The sequence below is a fragment of the Antechinus flavipes genome, chromosome 1 (assembly GCF_016432865.1).
Source record: "Antechinus flavipes isolate AdamAnt ecotype Samford, QLD, Australia chromosome 1, AdamAnt_v2, whole genome shotgun sequence".
NCBI lineage: Eukaryota > Metazoa > Chordata > Mammalia > Dasyuromorphia > Dasyuridae > Antechinus > Antechinus flavipes.
Genome location: NC_067398.1, coordinates 582,955,887 through 582,976,931, shown reverse-complemented (window position 1 = coordinate 582,976,931; position 21,045 = coordinate 582,955,887). Strand labels below are relative to the sequence as shown.

At 34.1% G+C, this 21,045-nt stretch overlaps 1 protein-coding gene across 1 annotated transcript in view; it reads right to left on the bottom strand.

Moving 5' to 3' along the window:
- Nucleotides 1-299: 299 nt before the first annotated feature.
- Nucleotides 300-21,045, bottom strand: part of POP1 (POP1 homolog, ribonuclease P/MRP subunit) — a 33,402-nt gene continuing 12,656 nt past the window's right edge. The window contains exons 8-17 of the mRNA XM_051970903.1: nt 20,463-20,650; nt 19,606-19,856; nt 19,396-19,489; nt 16,802-16,913; nt 15,973-16,092; nt 11,507-11,622; nt 8,147-8,338; nt 7,378-7,532; nt 5,359-5,721; nt 300-4,278 (exon numbers count right to left, since the gene is read on the bottom strand). Coding sequence (XP_051826863.1) covers nt 3,621-4,278; nt 5,359-5,721; nt 7,378-7,532; nt 8,147-8,338; nt 11,507-11,622; nt 15,973-16,092; nt 16,802-16,913; nt 19,396-19,489; nt 19,606-19,856; nt 20,463-20,650 — 2,249 coding nt within the window. The 3' untranslated portion in view covers nt 300-3,620. The remainder of the gene's footprint in view (nt 4,279-5,358; nt 5,722-7,377; nt 7,533-8,146; nt 8,339-11,506; nt 11,623-15,972; nt 16,093-16,801; nt 16,914-19,395; nt 19,490-19,605; nt 19,857-20,462; nt 20,651-21,045) is intronic.

Sequence of the window (21,045 nt, the reverse complement as noted above, 5' to 3'; positions counted from 1 at the left end):
AAAAAATTTTAAATTCAAAATCTTACAAAAATGAATGAGAGAAAAATATCTTTACATATAATTGGAAAAAATAAAACACTGAGGAAAAAAATGTTAAAAGAGATTGGCTGTCTCATTGCTCAAATGGAGGCCCACTGAGCTTTCCACCTTGGTGAGGTCACCACAGACCTCAAGTCAGAGCCTCCATTTAAAGATTCAAAAGTTCAACTGAGTTTTATCTATTTAACCCAAGAGTGAACAAGGCAAGAGTGAAGGCATTTGCAGCAATAACCAAATTCAAGGGATTTAATAAACCAGAATGGTAATTAATGTATTTATTTATAATGAGACACCTAGCAAAATAACTGATACTGACCACTTGCACAGAACAGACATGCCCTTTCTCAGAATACATTCATTCAGGAAGCCAATGACATTACAAAACAAGTAAGAGCTTTGTCTATCAAGCCTGATGGATTAAAGTAGGATGATCCCCTACTTTGAAGATATTTTAAAATAACCAATACTGATTGTTTAGAATCAGAACATTTCTCTCCAAAGAAGCACTGGAGACACATTGAGCCAAAGATTTACTCTCTAGGCCTCCTTTTTCTAAACTCCACACAAACCACATTTACATCTACTATTCACATTTTATAATTTCCAAGACTACAGTTTATGTCATGTTAATTACATTTGTCAGGATAAAATGATGTCCTAAAGGCTATCTTCCAACAAGATGTCTCCCATACACATCAAAAATCACACAGGACTCCTTGAAAAAAATATAACAGAGATAAAACTGTTCATCAGAGAACTGTACAAGTCCATACAATGATAGCCAGAAATAACTGATAAACAGCCTGCATGATTTACTGGTATTCATGCAATGTCAAAGAGCTTTAGAGAAAGCCCTAAACACAAAAGTGGACCTCCTCAGGGAGGATATACAGGACAAGGATTTACAGTCACGCAGGAGAAGGCATGAATGGATTATAACCTGTACCACAAAGTACCCATGTGCCAATGAGATCACAGATCCATCAAAGTGCTATTTATCTTTGAATGACCGTCTCACTGAGGCAGTGAAGTGACACTTGGAGTTCTCAAAAGCTATACCAGTGACATCCCACACCAGGCTGGAAAAATTTTGAAAACAAAGCCAAGCATGAACTAAACTTCTGTCATTTGAGGACCAGCAAAGTTAAGTTGGTCATCATCAAAATGACCACAGGGATTGAAATTTTTGGCCACAGCAACTCAAAATCCAACTACTTTAAAGCTTAGATGGAGAATCTGAGGGTAAAGGGATTTACCAAAACAATTCAAATCACCAACTCTTGTTAAGAGCTTACATTTAATAATGGCTTATAAGATCATCTGAACTCATCACCATCCCACTTATATGCACAGCTATTTCTGTAGCTGGATAAGTGGATCCTTTTATTTAGTATAGTTAGGACAAAGGACACTGGACTAGGAATGAGAAGACCTGGATTCTGGTCCTCTTTCTTTCCATTACTGGCTGTGACAAGTCACATCGTCTCAAAGCTTTATGCAGAAGAAATAGGATTGTTGGTGAAGATTAAATGAAATCATATTATATGGAGGTGCTTTGTAGGCCAAAAGAATGTCTTTCCATTTCAGAGTCTCACCTTTTCTGACCTGGTTTCCAAATCTTAAGACTGTATCCAATTTAGAGCCTTTGGCCTCTGTATGCTGGCTTTTACACTTGCTTGCACCACATAATTTGTTTTTTAACATATATGTCATCTGTCCAACAATATAAGCATTTGTCCTGTATCTCCAATTTCTAGCATAGTGCTAAATAAACAAGCAAATAGGGCTCAAAAATATTTGATTCTTAATAATAAATAGAATGAATGAAAATGAGCCCTTTTGTCTATCATTTCATTTTAACAGGAGCATAATACCTTTGTAGTGAATACCTATTGTCCCATGGAGCTAGTGACACAACAGAGTAGGTGTTTTTAGGTTTTTTCCCAAAGTGGCAATGCTTTTGCCTAGGTCCAACTAGTCTCTTCTCTATAATATTCCCTTCTCCTCTCTCCTAATTACTCATGACCACTTATGGCAGGTGGTTGTCTGAAGATGAAACTAAGATAATTCTGGGAGTGAAGTTTCAAGGTGATCTCATTAGCTCTAATCACTTAGTAACTGAGGCAATAGGCAAAGTGTCTTAAACAATCTGTACATTAACATATAACATCAAATGATGATATGAGTTTTAATTTACTGTGATGGATACTATTCAGTTACAAATCTTTTTTTTTTTTTTTTTAGTGAGACAAAGTATTTCTTTGGTTGGATATAAATATATTCAGGGAATTGAGTAGGGCATGCAAAGATATTAATTATTAGAAATCAGATTGTTGGTTAAAGAACCAATGAAATACTGTAATAATGCTATGCCCTTTCCCTATACTTGCCCCTCCCTCCCATTACCCAACAAATATTTATTCCCAATTTTTGTAGCAAAAATTAAATCTACATAAACATGCACTAACATTTAATTTAAACATGCAAATTAAAAATAAATCCCAAACTGGTCCCAAGTCTGATCTCACTCTAAGTCCCTATACCAAGAGCAGAGGACAGACAAGGGCATATACACTAAGGGGAAGGAGGATGGGGGGAGGCTGATACTGGAGACAAAGGGAAAGTTAATTTGTGAACCATCTGTTTCTCCCCAAGTGGAAAGTGGCAGATGTTTTTCCTAAGCATCATTAGTATACAGATGCTGGAATTCTTAATAAATTCACCCCTTCTTATCTGCTATTTAACATTTCCTGGACATCTTGAGATTGCAGTTAAGCATATAACAACATAACTTAGAGAACATCTTTATAACTTTAGAATACAAATTCAGGCATCATCCTGCTGAGGTAGCTCTATATACACCTATGGCTTAGAGAAATATTTTGAAGCTGCACAAGGCACAAGATTGAGTGATTCCCGAGAATCCATGCTGCTCAGTCATGTTTGGGAAAAGGCTTTTTCAAACTCAGGTTTGAGCCCCTGCTCTACCTCTAATCCAACTCATTTTTCCATAAGTAGGTTGAGCCTTGAAACAAGACAGCAGCCATAAATTTGTCACGGTTTTCTTCTCCATGGCTAAAATAGTTACAAATTCTTGCAACAAGCCAGGAGTTACATTACACAAAGGGATACCTTTGTGTTCCACAAAGTTATATTTTTTACAGTAATTAAATGCACATTAGCTAGTCATATGAACTAAAACATTGTTTCAAACAAAGCATTCTGCCCTTTTGACAGAAAACTACAATCTTCAATAATTTCTAAGCAAAAAACATACAGAACAAGAAATCACAATACTAATAATAACTGTAGTTATACAAGCCAGAATTTAAATATTTTAAAGGAAAAAGAAAGGAATGGAAATCAACACCACTGAGCAATGTAAATAATGTAAACATATGACATGATGAGTTAGCATTTCATTCTTTCACATAATACATTATGACAGATTTTTAGCTTGTTTTTTCAAACAATTTCACGTAACAGAGTAGAAGGCAAAAAGCAAAACTTAAAAGTGTGAGGCTTTTCTTGCTATATTCTCTTTGGCAGTATTTATACCTTGCTGTCATACAGAATGGCATTTATATATCAATAATTATCCTAGCAAATCGATACTGCAGAGATGCTGGTGTTCTCAATAAAACTAGCCCCCTCTGGTCTGCCGTCTGACTTGAGAGCATCTCCAGCAAGCCGGTCAAACTGACAAATCCCAATGCTTCTCCACAGCCAGCAGCAAGTGAGAAGTCTCCTTGTGTCACAAACCCAAGGAGGGTCCGGGAGCAATGGCCAGTGACATCAGGGAGAGGACCTGGCCACAAACCAGGAGCTCCCTCTGCACATGCTCTGGCGCAGCGCAGCTCTCCTGCCGGACCTGGGGCCACACCTCCTTCTGGTTTCTGCTGCTTCTCGTTTTTCCTCTTCTCTTTTTGTTTCCGTGCCTTGGCTTTGAACGGGTCATTGTGTCTGGATTCTTGAGGGCCACAATAAAGCCGATCTTCATTTAGATGCAGAAAATCATCTTTGGATGGGATACAGATCATGGTGTGCAACTCTGGGTTTCCCTTTTTGAGCAAAGACAGGCTGACCCATACCAGGAATCTTGGATACTCATGTAAGATGGACAGGCAGGTTGCCTTTGTCAGCTCAGGTTGATGCATCCTGGAAGCTCGGAAGGCTGCTTGATTTCTTCTAGCAACAGGCAGACACCAGGCTGCTAACCACTTTAATAATTTTCTACTCCTAAATGAAGTCAAAATATTTTATTCAAAGAAAATAACATATATTAAAGAAATTCAAATGTTGCCATAGGCAGCTAAAATTTTTAAATATTACCTATGGGAAAACATCAGGAACTCAAAGCCTAGAAAACAGTCTATATGCATTATGTTATCCATAATTGGATTATTTCATTTAAACATCAATCATTTTAAAAAAGATAAGTTGGAAGAGGTTCTTAACTTAAAGATATATACATATATTCTGAGAACTATATTTCAATGAAGTTGTTTTCCTCTGCGATCTTACAGACACACATACACACACAAAACTCATTGACAGAAGGGATCCAAAGGCTTCAACAGATTGCCAAAAGAGCCTACAAGCCCACAACAAAGAAAAAATTAAGATTTAGGAAGTGGTAGTAAGTATAGTAGTAAGTAGACAGGAATGAGGATTAGAGAGGATAATCTAAGAAGAAAGGAACTATGGAATGCCTCCCAAGAGTAAAGGAATAAATGTGGGAGGAAAAAAAAGTGAAATATCAATGGAAAACTGTTCTCCATAATAAACATTTAACATTTTTGCCTCCTAAGTATGAATAGGCAAAAAGAACCTTTGGTAGAAAGCTCAGAAGTACTGTTTGAAGATGAAATTATCTAAAAATTTAGAATTCTAAAAAGATAAAAAAAAGGTCACAGTTTATTAAGATACTCTTCATCATGTGTGGGATTAAATGGACACTACCTTAAATACAAAGTCACAAGAATTAGAGGATTTGCTTAATCTAGTGATTTATCAGCAAGATATGGACAAACTCCATAGCTCTTCTCTGAATAGAGGGCAAGAAATGTCCCTCCACTCTGATTTTCCATATGACTTGGCAGAAACTATGTTTGTTAATGTTTATTTGCATCAATATTTTCATTACTATAGCACTATCAAATAAAAAATAAGGACTCACTAAATGACTTCATCTGGACAAAGATAACTCTTAAAATTAAGACAATTAAAACTGGCCTGTGTAAATGCTCAATTCATAATTATTTAAGTTTTTAAATCCCATCTGCAAGTAAAAAAATGTCTATGATTACTGTCACTTACCTAAGAACACAGAAGGGGGCTCTTGTTCTGCCACACTCATTTCCATATTCACCTGTCTCTTTTGGGTCTCTTGTCACTGCAGCATCTGAAGAATGGATGTCCATCATCTCTGCTGATTCTTCTGGTTTGTCCTTCAAAGTCTCAGTATCACAAGACAGCTTTAGCCCCTGTTCACTCTCCACAACATAAAGGTCTTTTCTCCCAGAATCACTCTTGCCATTTGCCGATGAATAGGGAGAAATAGGAAACTCTGTCTGAGCTGTAATTCTTGATTCCCAATTTTGAGTTAACTGTTCCCAAGGACATCGGAAAGGGGACAAAGTACCATGTTTGACATAGTTGGGCCTCTTTGCTGGCGGGTGTCTAATTAAAAATAAAAAGAAACCAATTTGCATAATGTGGGATTGTTCCTAAGTCACAGCAACCACTTGCATAAATATCATCTTCCCAATAACAGCTCAACACCCAGTCTAGGTGCGCCAAGCCCTGAATAAGGAAATTAAATAGTTCCTGCCCTAAAGAAGCCTCTATTCTATGGGGGCAAACAACATTTACAAAGTCAATATGAAATAATGGCAGGGGTAGAGTAGATGGGGGAAAGCTCTTCTCCAAATTGATGCTTGAGCTGAGCTTTGAAGGAAGCTGGAAATTTTAAGAGGTGGGAAGGAGTGCATTCCAGATACAGAGTAGAGCTTGTATAAAGGCAGAGATAAGAAATGCAATAACAGGAACAGGGAGTGACTACGCAGGCTGGTTTGACTACGATATCAATGTGAGCGACAGCAATGTGTGTGTAATAAGCCTGGAAGGGTAAGCGGGAAATGGACTATGAATGACTTTAAATGCCAAACAGGGAAGTTTATAGTTTATACTAAAGGCAACAAGCAAAGGATTGCAGTTTAGTAAAAAGAGCTAAAATAGATCAGATCTATGCTTAAAAAAGATGGAGGGGGAAAAAAAGTTGAGGTGGGGAGATTCAGATAGAATTGGTCAATTCCCAATTGCAATAGGGAAGCATTTGCTGACAGGTGAGAGATGATAAAGGTTTGGATTTAGGCACTGTGTTTGGAGAGTTGGGGATGAATGAAAGCTATGGCCATGGTTTAAAATGAGAAGAACTACATTTGTGAATTTATATGCTAAAGCCTAACTGATTAAAACTGTTAAAATCTTTGAAAATCTCCAAGAAATAAACAAAGCACTGAATCAATAGTTCACATAAACGTCAGAAAAATATGAATTAGCCAAAAAATCCAGCCTAATTGTTGGTAATCCTAAAGCCTTCTAGAAAATGACTGCCTCCCCAGGCTGACCTAAGGGATGGGATCTGAAATCAGACTTAGAATCCTAGATTCAGCACAGAGCTTAAACTGGTCTTAAAACTAGATGGCACTATTCAGGGTCCTCTGAACTATAACAAAACAAGCCTAATCTTCAACTATTTCAAATCTGTATAGATTAAAAACAACCTAAAATATGTGCTAGTGAACACATTTTTGTTCCGATCCACATCCCAATGGGATCTAGTGATCTAGTTGAAATATTCCAAAACTCATTTCATATTATTACTAGGGAAAAAAACCGAGATATAATTCAAATATACATATCCTTCTAGTCAAGTCATTTTAAAATTCTCCATTTGAGTTTACAATTATTCATCTGAAAGCTGAATTTCTTCTTTTATCTGTGTTGGTCTTTTTTTGCAAGTTGATTTTTAAAATCTGCCAGCTTAATACAATGGAAAATGCATACGCTGATTACATGAAGTATTCAAAATCATCAGCTTAACTAAGGAACCCAGGGAAAGGATTCCTAACTACTTATATAAGCATATAAAAATAGGTAAGAAATTTACTGTACTCAATTGCATATTATAAAATTTTACTTTTTGGTAACATTTATCTCAAAACAAAACACATAAGACTAGTTAACAACTAACTACTTCAATGTTGGTTTACCAAGGAGCAAATCTGCTCCTTAATAAATGTGAACTATTACTAAAGTTAAGAAATTTTCTACCTTTTGTATTTTTCCAGAAGATTATTTTCTTGTTCTTTGGCAAACAACATTCCAGCAGGGCAGTCTGGGAAATCATCAGGGACACTGGGTGCTCCCTTATATCGAGAGTGTATGCGACCCTCTTTTAATCCCCCAACTCTTGCACCACGATAGATCTGAGAAGAATATCCAGAATATCTAACAACATCCAGAAAAAACTGTCACTTTACCCTTTTAAAATTGAAACACCATACTACATATAATTGCTTCCAAAAAGTTCCTATTCTTTGCTAGTATCGAATGAGAATTTCTCTTGCTCTAAAGTTGAAACATTTGAAAATTATTGATCAGTCTAAAGGCACAAATTTCAAAATGGCTTTCATTTTTTCCTAAGCACAATTAGAATGATACTTAAAACAAGCTCAAATAAAAGAGTTATAGCTTTCATAAATGTTTTAGCTTTTGATACAAGTGAAGAAGATATAATCAACAATATTTTTTAAAATTAGCTTCAACATCTAAAAATATTTTTGAAGCTGTATTATCAGAAGATTCAAAAGCATGACAATACCACCATTTTTTACTGCTTCTAATTTATCAGAGACCAATTTGAAAACTTTTCAAAAACTCATAGAGAAGGCAGCCCTGTTCATTTCAAATTACAAAGGAAAGACTGGTTCCATAAAACAAGTAAATCGGTACATAATGCCTATTACATTTTCACTGTCTGATTTTTACTACAAAAACATCTTCAAATTTCTCTAAAATTCAGATTCAGAAAATAACTTACAAAGGGAATCCAGAAAGCCATTCCCCATCCTTTAGGAAGTAAGATATCCCAGCCACTTCCCCATCCTAATCGATCTTCACCAGTTACTTTCCCTGGTTGTTGAATCAATAGTATGGGTATCCTGGATTCACGGTGGCCTAAATTAAGCTGTGACCCTGGCACCATCAATTCACTTCTCATCTGGTTTAATTCCTAAGATAAAAGGAAAAAAAATTCAAGGCAAGGATTCCTATCCCTTTAAAGAATCAACAGGAAAGGCAATCAAACAACAAATATTTTTAAAATACCTACTATGTGCTAGGCACTAGAGATATATTTTAAAGAACTAAAGAATCCATACTCACCAGAAGCTTACTTTTATTCTAAGGAGACATAATACATAAAACATATAAATTTTACATATTTATATATAAAAAATAAAACATAAAAAATATATATAAAGAAAAATTTGAATACAAGGTAGTTTGGGGAAGGAAGGCACCAACAATTGGGTACATGGAGGGAAAAGGAAAAGCTTCAGATGGCACTTAAGCCAGGTTTTAAAAGAGACTCCATAAAGATGAAAACTGAGAGAAGACATTTTTGATAAAGGAGACATACAGGACAAAGGCAAGGAGTCATGAAAGACACTATTATTCATGAAAAACAGAGAAGGCCAATCTGACTGAAAAGAATGAGAGAAGAAGGAATCACTAATGGAGACAGAAAGGCAGGTTAGTGACGGGTTGTGGAGGGCCTTAAAATTTAAACAGGAGAGTTTCTATTTGATCCTAGAAACAATAGGAAACTAATGGAATTTGTTGAGTAGAGAAGTCATATGGTCAAATCTATCTATACTTGAGAAAAATTATTTTGGCAGCAATCAGGATAGTAGCAGTAAGAGAGAATGGAGAAAAGGAGATTTAAAGCAGGGAAACCAATTAGAAGGCTACTACAATAATCTCAGCAAGAGGTAATGATGGTCTTAACTCTCTTCACTCACACACTTAACCCCTCAGTTTAGAGCAAGTGAAGAGATGATATGAGATGCAAGAAATGTTGTGAAGGCAGAAATAGCCATTTTGGGAACTGACTTAAAATTGTGGGAGAAGGGAAAATGAGGAGTCCAGGATAATGGTGGTGAGGTTACAAACCTGGGAAAATGGAAGGATTTCATTCTATTTCTGCTTCTGATAAGAACAAGAGAAGCCTGGAGAATGAGATAATTATAGAGAGAAAGACATTGTTCAGTTTTGGACATCTTGTCTGAAATGTTCAATAGGAAAGACTGGGGCCACATACACATGCCTGTGAGTCATCTGCAAAGAAACAAGAGCTGATAAAGTTGCTAAGAGAGAAGGTAAAGGGAGAAGAGAACAGAACCTGGGATACAACTTTGGAGTTAACTTTCAAAAGACAGTGAAACAGGAAGGAAAATTAAAAGAGTAGAAAGACTATAGAGAAGGAAAAGGCAGTCAACAGAGTCAAATGCAGCAGCAGACATATTAAGAAGGAAGATTGAGAAATGACCAATATATCTGACAATTAAAAATCACTGGTCACAAATATGGAAATATGTTTAGGAGAATCACACACGTTTAACCTATATCAGATTGTTTGCTATGTTAGGGAGGAAGAGACAGAAGAAGGGGGAGAAAAATTTGAAACATAAGGGTTTGCAAAGGTGAATGTTGAAAACTATCTTTACATATATTTGGAAAAATGAAATATTACTTAAAAAAAAAAAAAAAAAGAATCACTGACCAATTGAGAAGCCAAGAAGTGAGAGGAGAGATAACAGAGGCACTAAGTACAAACAGCACTGTCAGGGAACTGAATGAAGGGAGATTTATCAGATAATAATGATAGAGTATGACAGAGTCTAGGCAAAATTCAAATTGCTTCTGCTGGAATGGGAATTTTTCTATTTCACAATATCATATAACAGCTAACAAAAGTGATAGTAGAAAACTAACTATGTGAATTAGGTACAAAATCTCCCTCTCCCCAGATAATTAAGGGATAAACGAAAAAGAAAAGTAAGCTTCTTTAGTAACCTTAGAATACTGACTCATTTGAACTAGCTAAAATAAGTAATTCTATAAAACAACACAAAAGGCCCAAATTATTATTTTTTTCTAGATCCTAAAGATAAAAAAATTAAAATAAAGATAAAAGATACTATAAATTATACAGGTAATGTTACTCTAACAGCAACCACTACATTTTTGTCCTGGACTGAAATTCTATATATATATATTTTTTTGTTAGTAGAGGTCAGGTAATAGATAAGACTGCTTTCAGTCCTTTCACTGTTTTCAGACTATTTTATCGTTTTAGTAACTTGTTGGTCAGTCATTTTCAGTTGTGTCTGACTCTTCATGATCCCATTTGGATTTCCTTGTCAAAGACACTGGAGGGATTGGCCATTTCCTTCTCCAGCTCATTTTACAGATAGGAAACTGAGGCAAACAGGATTAAATAACTTGTTCTGGATCAGAGATCTATTCCATGTCTGAGGTCAGATTTGAACTCAAAAATTTCTTGACTCCAGGTCCAGTACTCTATGCACTCTGCCACCTAGCTGTCCTTAAGGAACTACCAGTGAGGAAACTCCAACTCTCTCTTAAGAAGCAAACCTGGCAACTTTTCTGCAATGTACAGTCTGAAGAACTGAGGGGTCACAGGGCCAGCATCTCTCAGAAGTTGGCAGATCTGGCTCTCTATCTACTGTAACATGCTAACTCTACTATTGTTTAAAATGAATGCTATTTCCAGATGATAATAAGAGTTAATGAAAAGTAGAATGTACTGCCTTAAGAGATGACAGGTTCTCCCTCAAAAGAAATCTTCAAGTAGAAACTGTGGGACCACAGTAGAGTGTCTTAGAGTAAAGATTCTTTTCTAGAATATGAATCTCACAAAATGGGAGCTAGGGTCAAAACTTTGCAGTTATTAAACTTAAATAGTTATAAATCCAAAAAAATTGACAATTTGTAACTTAAAGAAATAAGTAAATGATCTTATGTAAACTAGGACAATCTTTTTAAAAATGCTTTAGTTTCTAAAAGAAAAAATTTACAAACTATTAATTAAAATAAGATCATTTATAGAGTAAATTAAAATTTACAAACTACTTCCTTTACTACAAGGCCATGAAGTAGATAATAAAAATAAATTTTTAAAGTTTTTAGTTTTTAAAGAAAACTAATCAAAATCTGCAAAGAACTTTGCCCACACAGTGTATGTGCTCCTCTGTATTTCCCCAAGTGAAAAAAAGGAGTACCTAAGCACACACAAAATAATAGGAATCTACTATTACCATGGCAAGACATTTCAACCTGTTAATTTACTGTTAATTAAAGAAGCCACATTATTTACCTTCTCTGAGATTTTATTCTCTGTGACACTCTTACATATATTCTGGTCCCAGATAAAACTATGAGCACACTCCACAGGCACACCTTCTAGGCGCAGTTGTCTAACTTTTTCATTATCTATGAAGAAAAAAAATCTTTCAAACCATACATTTTAAATAAATATAAAGTGAAATAAACACTCAAATTCTGAAAGTTGCTTATAAATAACAAAATATTTAAGCTTTGTGTTTTAGAGAATGTAATTTAGAAAAAGTTTTGTCAACAAGAGCAACCAGTTACTTCTAAAATTGTTCATTTATGATCAGGTTTAACAGTTTGTGAAACAGCAAATTTTCTATTGAGTTTTTTCTACTACATCACAAAATCAGAAGGCAAAATAATACAATATCTATTACTAAATTACTAAATTACGTCTAAAGTTCTAATTAACCAACTTATTTACCTCTGTGTTTACAAAGACCAAATGCTATATGAAATCTATTTTCCTTTTTAGCTTTTCCTATTTTGCTTTCTTTTTCCTTTTCTTCTTCCTTTTCCCTTTCTGCAGGTAACATTATCCACTAATTAGTATTCTTTGCTTTTTAAATCCTCCCTAAGAAAAGTTCAGTAAGCCAACAGAATTGGGAGAAGAAAATGAAGCATGTCTTGGGAAAACTAATTTTTATTTTAATATTTATTAATTTAGCATTTATGTTCAACATGTTCCCTGTGAAATACTTCAAAAGAGCTCAATAGAAGGACATGTACTTATAACTCTAAAATGCAAAGTACCTTAAGGTAAAGGTTAGAGAAAGGTTAAGAAAGACTATTTGGGACTTTTTCCAGCAAAATACACACACACACATACACACACACACACACACACACACACACACACACACACACACACACACATATATATATATATAGAAAGAACAGAGACTGCTACTTTTCAACTCTTTCTCTATAAAATTAGTTTTAAAAAATCCAAAAACTTATTCTCGAGTATTATTCTTTTTTTTAAGTGATCTTAAGTTTTGCTTCACTGGGCTGCAAAATTGGAAAAAAAAAAAAAAAAGATCCAGTTGATGCTTGTTTCAAGCTGTAGTGCTGAAATGCTGGCAGAGAGAGAAATCATTCAAAGCTATGGATATGGGAGGCTTCTTGGAGCTCCGGTGGCTGGAAAAAAAATAAATTGGAAGCAAAATTGAAATATAATTCATAGTGAAAGGCAATGAAAGAAAGATTGATGAGAAGCTTATAAGATGTATAAGTTCCTTGAAGGCAGGAATAGTTCTAGTACAATGTAAACACTTGAAATATTTACTTTTCAATTCAAGGTAAACAGGGCTTATTTATATTTACATTGAAGAGGTTCAAACATTTGTTCTAGACACTAACAAAATACATTTCAAAATCTTCCTAGATTCCCTGTGTTTCTATGAACTGGTACTGTAGATTTTAAGATAAAATTAGACTTCATTTGATCCAGGCTACCAGTAAGATATGGTTACTACTTGGCATGTGAGAATCACAGGAAATTGTTCAAACTATTGTCAAACATTTTAAAGACAACTGAGATGGATCATTCTTAAAAGAAGACTTTAAAGAGACTTCCTTTAAGATCTGTGGGCCCTTTAAAGATTAGGTATAATGACTATATTACTAAATGATCCAAACACATTACTTTAAGGCCTATACTCTCGCTAGACTAGAATATTATACCATTTCAGACACTATACTATATCCAACTAAAAGTTTACTTTGGTCTTTTTTCTCTTTCAAATTTTACTCAAGACCTTTCTAGTTAATTGGAAAAATCAAAGCAATCAAGCAACCAAGAACAGAAGACAAATTTCAATTTTAAAGAAAGCTAAATGATGCTGCCTTCAAATAAAAGAATTATTAAATATCTAAATTATTCATCTGGAGAAGAAAATGGATTTAGATAAAAATAAGAAAAGCAAAAGGAAAATAAGAAATATTCATTTCAGAGCCAAAACAGACTGCCAGATAACAGTTAAAGAGTTTCTCAAAGGAAATTAGTCAAACTGTAAGATGAGATGCATAAGCTCAGATATCCCTCAAAGGGTCAGCAGATTCCTCCTCTGAAAGTATTTACAAAAGCAAAAATAAAATGTTAAGAATGATTAATTTAGTACTCTGACAAGAAGATCCCCCCCTTCATGTTTTGGTGGGGGGAGAGAAACAGGAATGAGAGACAAAGATATTAGTCTATCAGCATAGCTTAAGTCAAAATTCTACAAGATAAATCCAGCAGTTATTTGTAAATCTACATTATAGACACAGCAAAAACCTGATAAAAATTCTAAAATTAAATAAGTCAACAAATACAAAGAAAGGTTTTAATATAAGCCTATTTAACCAACCGTATTTAAAAATATTTCAAACTGGAAAACCAATTACCTTAAATGATGAATGTTGTCTTTAAGAAGGGTCATATTATATAGATAAGTAAGACTAAGGATCAAATTTATTTAGCAAATATTTGCAAAGCATATTTAGGATGCAGACAATGACTTCAAGTGCTCCTGAAACCTTCTATCTGACATGTCTATTTTTGACAAGGTCTGATTCTCACCGAGATTAAGATCTAAGTATCCAGCTTTCTGGTGATAAGCTGTGTCAAAGAATTTTAAGTTCTACACAATCATGAAACTGCTCAAACTTCGTGAAGATAACTCATAGACAAAGTCCAACATTCTGAATTTCTAATCTAGTTTTACTGATCTATTTCACTAAAAGATTTAAATTTCAAGTACATATTTAATTTGTGGGAAAACTGCTTTGATTGAAGTGACACAAGAAATATACTTGCCAAGTTGAAAAGTCCATGGTAATGGAGCAAGATGGTGATAATTTTATTTGATATAGGTTTGGGGTTTTTGTAATTACAAAAAAAAATGTTTTTTGCCTATATATAGGCAATATAAATCAGTCAGCCAATAGTTAACAATGAGCATTTAGTAAATGCCTATTGCATGCCAGGTATTATATGAAATTCTAGGAATACAAAGAAAACTAACAACAGTCCAAGATCTCAAGGAGCCCACAGCTTAAAAGGGGAGACAACATAGAAATAACCATGTACAAATACTCTATCTAAATACAGGACAAATTAGAGATAATCAACTAAGGGCAGTCAGGAAAGCTTCTTGTAGAAGGCAGAGGGTAAACTTTTAATTGGGACTCAAGCAAAGCCAAAGAAGGCAAGAGGTGGCAATGAGGAAGAGCTCCAGGCAGGCAGGTTAGCCAGTGAAAAATCCCAGAGTTGGGAGATTAAGTGTCGTAATTCAGGAAGCGCCAGGTGGCTGGAGTCACTGAACCACGGAGGATGTGAAAAGGAGCAAGGTATCAAAAGGGCAAGGGAGGAAGCTCAAGTTAAGAAGGACTTTGAACACCAAGCAGGACTTTATATCTGACCCCAGAGGCACAGGATATGTTGAGTGGGGGGTGGGGGATGGGGGAGTGCTGAGGCAGGAATGAGGGCCTTCCATTAGGAGGCAAAGTCAGAGGAAAGAAGGAGGAGTATAACAGAGATGTCCTGAAGGTAAAAGGCCTTGGCAACAAATTGGATATGGGAAATGGTGTGTATGAGAGGAAAAAGGAGTTGAACATGACAGGCTGAACATGACAGGCTAAGGCTTGTAAAAACTAGACAAAACTGAAAAGAGCTAGATCAGAATTCAAGCATGTAGTTCCTCAGAAAGGCCAAAGTAACTATCAGCAAAGTTTCAGAATTTGATTAAAGCTTTAAAAGAGACTATAATGTGATCAATGAAAAATGGATAAAGTTATTCTTATGGAATAGGTAAGAGATGAATGGTCATTCCAGATACCACTATCCTTCAAAGAAACAACTTAAATTTACTGCTTCATCAATCAAGATCTGATTCTAAAACTTCCTTGTTTTCCAAAAAGCACAGCTTTTCTTATTTAGTTTTGACAGAAAATATTCAAAGCAGCAGTAAGATAGTCTTCTAAAATTTTCATTCTACATCTGTCCTTTATTCAACTACTTACACACTAATTTTCAATAATCTATGATTAAATATACTTAAATTATAGTATGCACAAATGAAATAGCAAATTTTGGCAAGCAACAACAAATTCCTATAGACAGGCTTCAGTTAATATAAAATTGGAGCTAACTTACAAAACAAACCTCCTAAAACTGTTTCATACTTTACATGGAAACATTAACTTTAAACAGCACCTGGGTTGGCCTTGCCAGGATTCGAACCTGGATCATCTGTATGTCTAAACAGAGGCTTCCACTGAGCACAAGACCAGCTGCGGGTGCAAATCCCTTCCTTACAACTAAAATCACTGACATTACTATTTAAGTGATTTTTTTTTTTTTTGTTAAAAATACAAACAAATTTGGAAGAGTACATACAAGTAAGAAAAAGAGTGCAAATTCAGTCAATATGTCTTTGTATTCTAAGGAAAACTAGAACATATTACCTTGGAATTTTTCTAGATTGGGCAAAGCCTTGGACTTCTTCTGAGGTAAATTTATTCGAGGATCTCCAACGGTCAACCCCAGGATAGTACCTGCTGGAATTTCTGCTGGAGATGCTATTCCTTTAATGAAAAAGATAAACTTAACAAAAAGTTATTCATCAAAAATATGCGGATCTATTTATGCTCATTTTGATCTTTTCTGACTTTCTTATGGGCCTCCTTTTTCTAGAGCTGACAGGTTAACAATACTTGCCCTTTCACTTTCCCTTACACATTTTGAAAAAAATAATTTATGCACAAAGAATCACAAATATATGAAAAACTAATACAAAAACAAAAAACTTCATAAAACAATATAAAACATTTTCGATCTAGACAAATAAGAGAACACAGTGACTATATCAACAAAATATTCAGGTAAGTTTGAATTATTTAGTACCTAATTACACAATTCACACTAACAGTCAATTGAAAATGATTATTAACTACACTTCACTCAAGGAGTTGACAGTGAGGTTCTTTTCATATAACACACAAATAGCTAATTTAAATCAAAATGCAAAAAGTCTCACAACCTTAACATCTCTGTAATGTAAAATATATATATATATATAATATATATTTTTTTACTGTACAATTTCAAAAAACTAATATTTCTTTAATAGAAAAACAGCATAAAAATCAACTTAAATTACTTCAACTTTCCAATTTTAAATTAACAACTTAATATTTTAATTCTATACTTAGGACATATTATCTGTCAAAAAATACCATGTGTGACCTCCAGAAGCAGCTGCCCCCACCCTCTTTCATTTCCCCTCTTGTATACCTCCCAATAATTCAAAAATGGCTTCTTGACGATGATGGACAGATACACTATCAGGTTTCTTACAGGTTTCAACCCACCAACTATGAAGTACTGTTTCTGCATCTTCTACCTCCTAAAAAAGAATAAATTCTATTATCAGGTAGGATAATATACACCTTTAGCTTCTGTGTTGATTATGAAGACCAAACTTGTTATTTTTTTCATTTTTCATATTGGTCAGTAACTTGATATCATTCTTCTAAATAACCCCCTAATTGATGCTGAATTACTAATGCAACTTAATGTCAGTTTCTAGAGATAAAAATATAGCTAATTAACCAAGAAATTGTTGCTATATCCCTTTTCAAGATTTTACTTGGGGAAGAATGCTTTAGATAATTTTATTAAAAACCACAGATGTTAGTAAACTATTTCAGCACCTGTAATAAAATCAACTTTTATTTTTTACATACATATATATGAAAGCACATTTTTTAAAAAAACAGGATACTAAGAAAAGGAAGTCATCCTTTTTTTTTCTATCTCTCAAACTTTTACAGAATACTCGTCTTAAAAATGAAATATTATTAAAATAATTCATGACTGCTTTAAGATGTCTTAATTCTAAAAATGTTTACCAAAATATTTTTATAAATTTCAATAAGAATATGGTAGAACTCAAAGTTTAGCACAATTATTTGCTTGAGAAACAGGACAGGACCCTTGGAAGAACACTACATCCGGAATTCAGAGAGACCCGGGTTTACGTCACCTATGCTCTCACCGTAGTTATGGGCAAGTCCTTCATCTATTCCTCTGTAATACAGCATAATGAGGCATAAACCATCTTACAAGATGTTGTAACATAAAAATTAGTATTTGCAAATGTATGCATTTCAAAGTTTACAGCAGTGTAAATATCAATGATAATAAACTCATCAGAGGTTCTACAAGTCCCTCAGAAAATGAGTTGGTCTCCTAAGAACCAAGAGCTTGAACCTGCCTTATCATTTCAATCTGATCTTTATATAAGACACATCCTTTTGGTCCTTATCACCTCTTAGAACTTTCTTAAAATTTTCTATGATGGCAACATTGTCCTTGTCAATCAGATTCAGAATCATTTTCAATCAGACTAATCACTAATTTCTGTATAGATCTCATGTTTTACAGCAAGACCATATACTGTTATATTTACGCTCTTGTTGGAATAACATATCAGCGCTAAGTGAAATGAGCAGAACCAGGAGATCATTATATACCTCAACAACAATACTGTATAAGGATGTGTTCTGATGGAAGTGAATTTCTTCGACAAAGAGATCTAACTCAATTTCAATTGATCAAAGATGGACAGAAGCAGCTACACCCAAAGAAAGGACACTGGGAAATGAATATAAACTGTTTGCATTTTTGTTTTTCTTCCCGGGTTATTTATACCTTCTGAATCCAATTCTCCCTGTGCAACAAGAGAACTGTTCGGTTCTGCACACATATATTTTATCCAGGATATACTGTAACCTATTTAACATGTATAGGACTGCTTGTCATCTGGGGGAGAAGGTGGAAGGAAGGAAGGGAAAAATCAGAACAGAAGAGAGTGCAAGGGATAATGTTGTAAAAAATTACCCTGGCATGGATTCTGTCAATAAAAAGTTATTAAAAATAAAAAAAGGAATAACATATCAGCTATAAGTCAGTAGCCTTATTTTATCTATCTTTCTAAAAGTTAAAAAGTACATCTTCTCTGTTCTAATTGTATCTGAGTTCAGAACAAGGAAAACTTGAAGCATTAAGAAGCAATCTGATGAATACAGAGAGGACTGGCGAAACTTACATGAACTGATGTTAAGTGAAATGAGCAGAACCAGGAGATCATTATACACTTCGACAACGATATTGTATGAGGATGTATTCTGATGGAAGTGGATTTCTTAGATAAAGAGACCTGAGTTTCAATTGATAAATGATGGACAGAAACAGCTACACTCAAAGAAAGAACACTGGGAAACGAATGTGAACTATCTGCATTTTTGTTTTTCTTCCTGGGTTATATTTACCCTCTGAATCCAATTCTCCCTGTGCAACAAGAGAACTGTTCAGTTCTGCAAACATATATTGTATCTAGGATATAGTGTAACATATCTAACATATATAGGACTGCTTGCCATCTAGAGGAGGGGGTGGAGGGAGAGAGGGGAAAAATCGGAACAGAAATGAGTGCAAGGGATAATGTTGTAAAAAAAATTACCCTGGTATGGATTCTATCAATATAAAGTTATTATTAAATAAAATAAAATAAAATATTAATTAAAAAAAAAGAAGCAATCTGACTTTACCAAGTTTATGTATTGAGTCACTGAATTGACTCAAAAACAAAATTCTTAATGATCCCTACCACGAAAAATATGCTAAACCAATTAATAATAATAAAAACAAAGCCAAAACAGTTGTTATGATTGTTATTTTCCTAGATTTACTTCACTAGGAGAAAAAAGTAAATAATGATAAAACACAGAATGAAAAGTTTTATCCATTTCTAATACTCTATCTTAAGCTAGATTCAATGTATTTGCTATGATGATCATAAGATTTACAACTTCATATATTCTTACAGTATAGACAGAAGCAGTTTTCAGTGCCTCAGTAAGAATACTGTGAGATAGGGGGCCAATCAGCCGGTATCTGTTCATTTCCATGGTCAAATCACTAAAAATAGAAAAGAAGATAAGGCTGTAAATATGAATTGCTGTCATAAACAACTTTGAAAAACAAACATGGAGAACTCTTTGCTGAAAACTCCCTAGGATAAAGCAGCCACATACCTCACTACAATACCAGTAGCTGAGGATGTCCAAGAATATGGTTGAAATGGATTTCTAGTTCCATCACCCACAATTTTTTTCACTGGATTGGTATTTTTTTCTTCATCATCCCTCTTCCTTTTCTTGCAATTCTCAGTCTGCTTAATGTGGCTTTTCTCTTCATGTGATGTCAAAGCCACCTCAGAGATAAAGGCAGCTGCTTCTGGAGGTTGCACACACTGACATACTATTTTTAGTTCAGTTAATATGTCCTAAGGATAGAATTAATATAAAACATTTTGCTGTTATTTTAAAATAAAAAAGATGGGCAAATCTTAAGTTGATTTGTATGTAATCTTTCTGTTCAAATGTACACAAACATTTACTTTGCATCTCTTAGGCAATTTATCTAAAGTACTTTTATTAAAGTATCAACAATTTGAACAAACAAAAACCAAACAATAGATTAGTTTAAATTAACAATTTTAAAGTGGGAATACAATGAGAATACGGAAGAAACAGTAACAGCCAATCCATGAAAGAATTTAATGAAGAAAATCATCAACATTCTTAAAATGGTTTATCACCAAACAGCATATATTCAATACCCAAATACTGTTAGATCAGTGTTTGTGGTTTTTTTTTTTAAACAAATCTTCAAACTAGGCAGGCTTTAACCAACTTCTTTAAAGCTTAATTATCACTGAAAAACCAGTTCTTACTTTTCAGTCAATATTTACAATCCTATGAAACATTTTTAGCTTCTATTTATACATTCAAATATAGGACATTCAGCCAAGTATTTAAATATCTCAAGTTTTTGTAGAATCTATTTTCAACTATTCTAAGTTGCCTACTTAAAAAAAATAAAATTATACCTGCTTGAGAGTTGGATGTGTCCATAACCACAATTTTCTGTTTATAGGAGCAGTACTAATGCCATCCTCAGGTTTCCAAATAAATGTAATGGGACCAAGCATTTCTTCAGGGTATTTATCAGCCCGATAAAGGACTAAAGAGCCTTGCCGTTTTCCAGATAGACAATGAACTGCTGCAAAAGTTAGTCCTAAAACAATGAGATGTACAGGATCCCTATTAGTGCAGTTTTGAGAAGATAGCTTCTAGGAACAGCATTAGAAACAATGTGATAGTTATCACAGCTTTCCTTAGGCTATAAATTCTCTTAGAATTACCAAAAGCCACATTTTTTTTTAACATCTCTATATTTCCCACAGTTGTGTGCACATCTAAGATATGTGAGATAAGATATATATATATATAGAGAGAGAGAGAGTCATCTATGATAACTACTACTTAGTTGTAAACAGTGATCTAAAATTTTTCAAAAAGATCTTTGTTAGTGGCTACTATTCATTAAAATTCTGTTAGAAAAAGGACTGTTTTTTTTCCTATTAATTCTTAAAACAAGATGAAGTAGTTTTATCCTGAATAGCAACATAA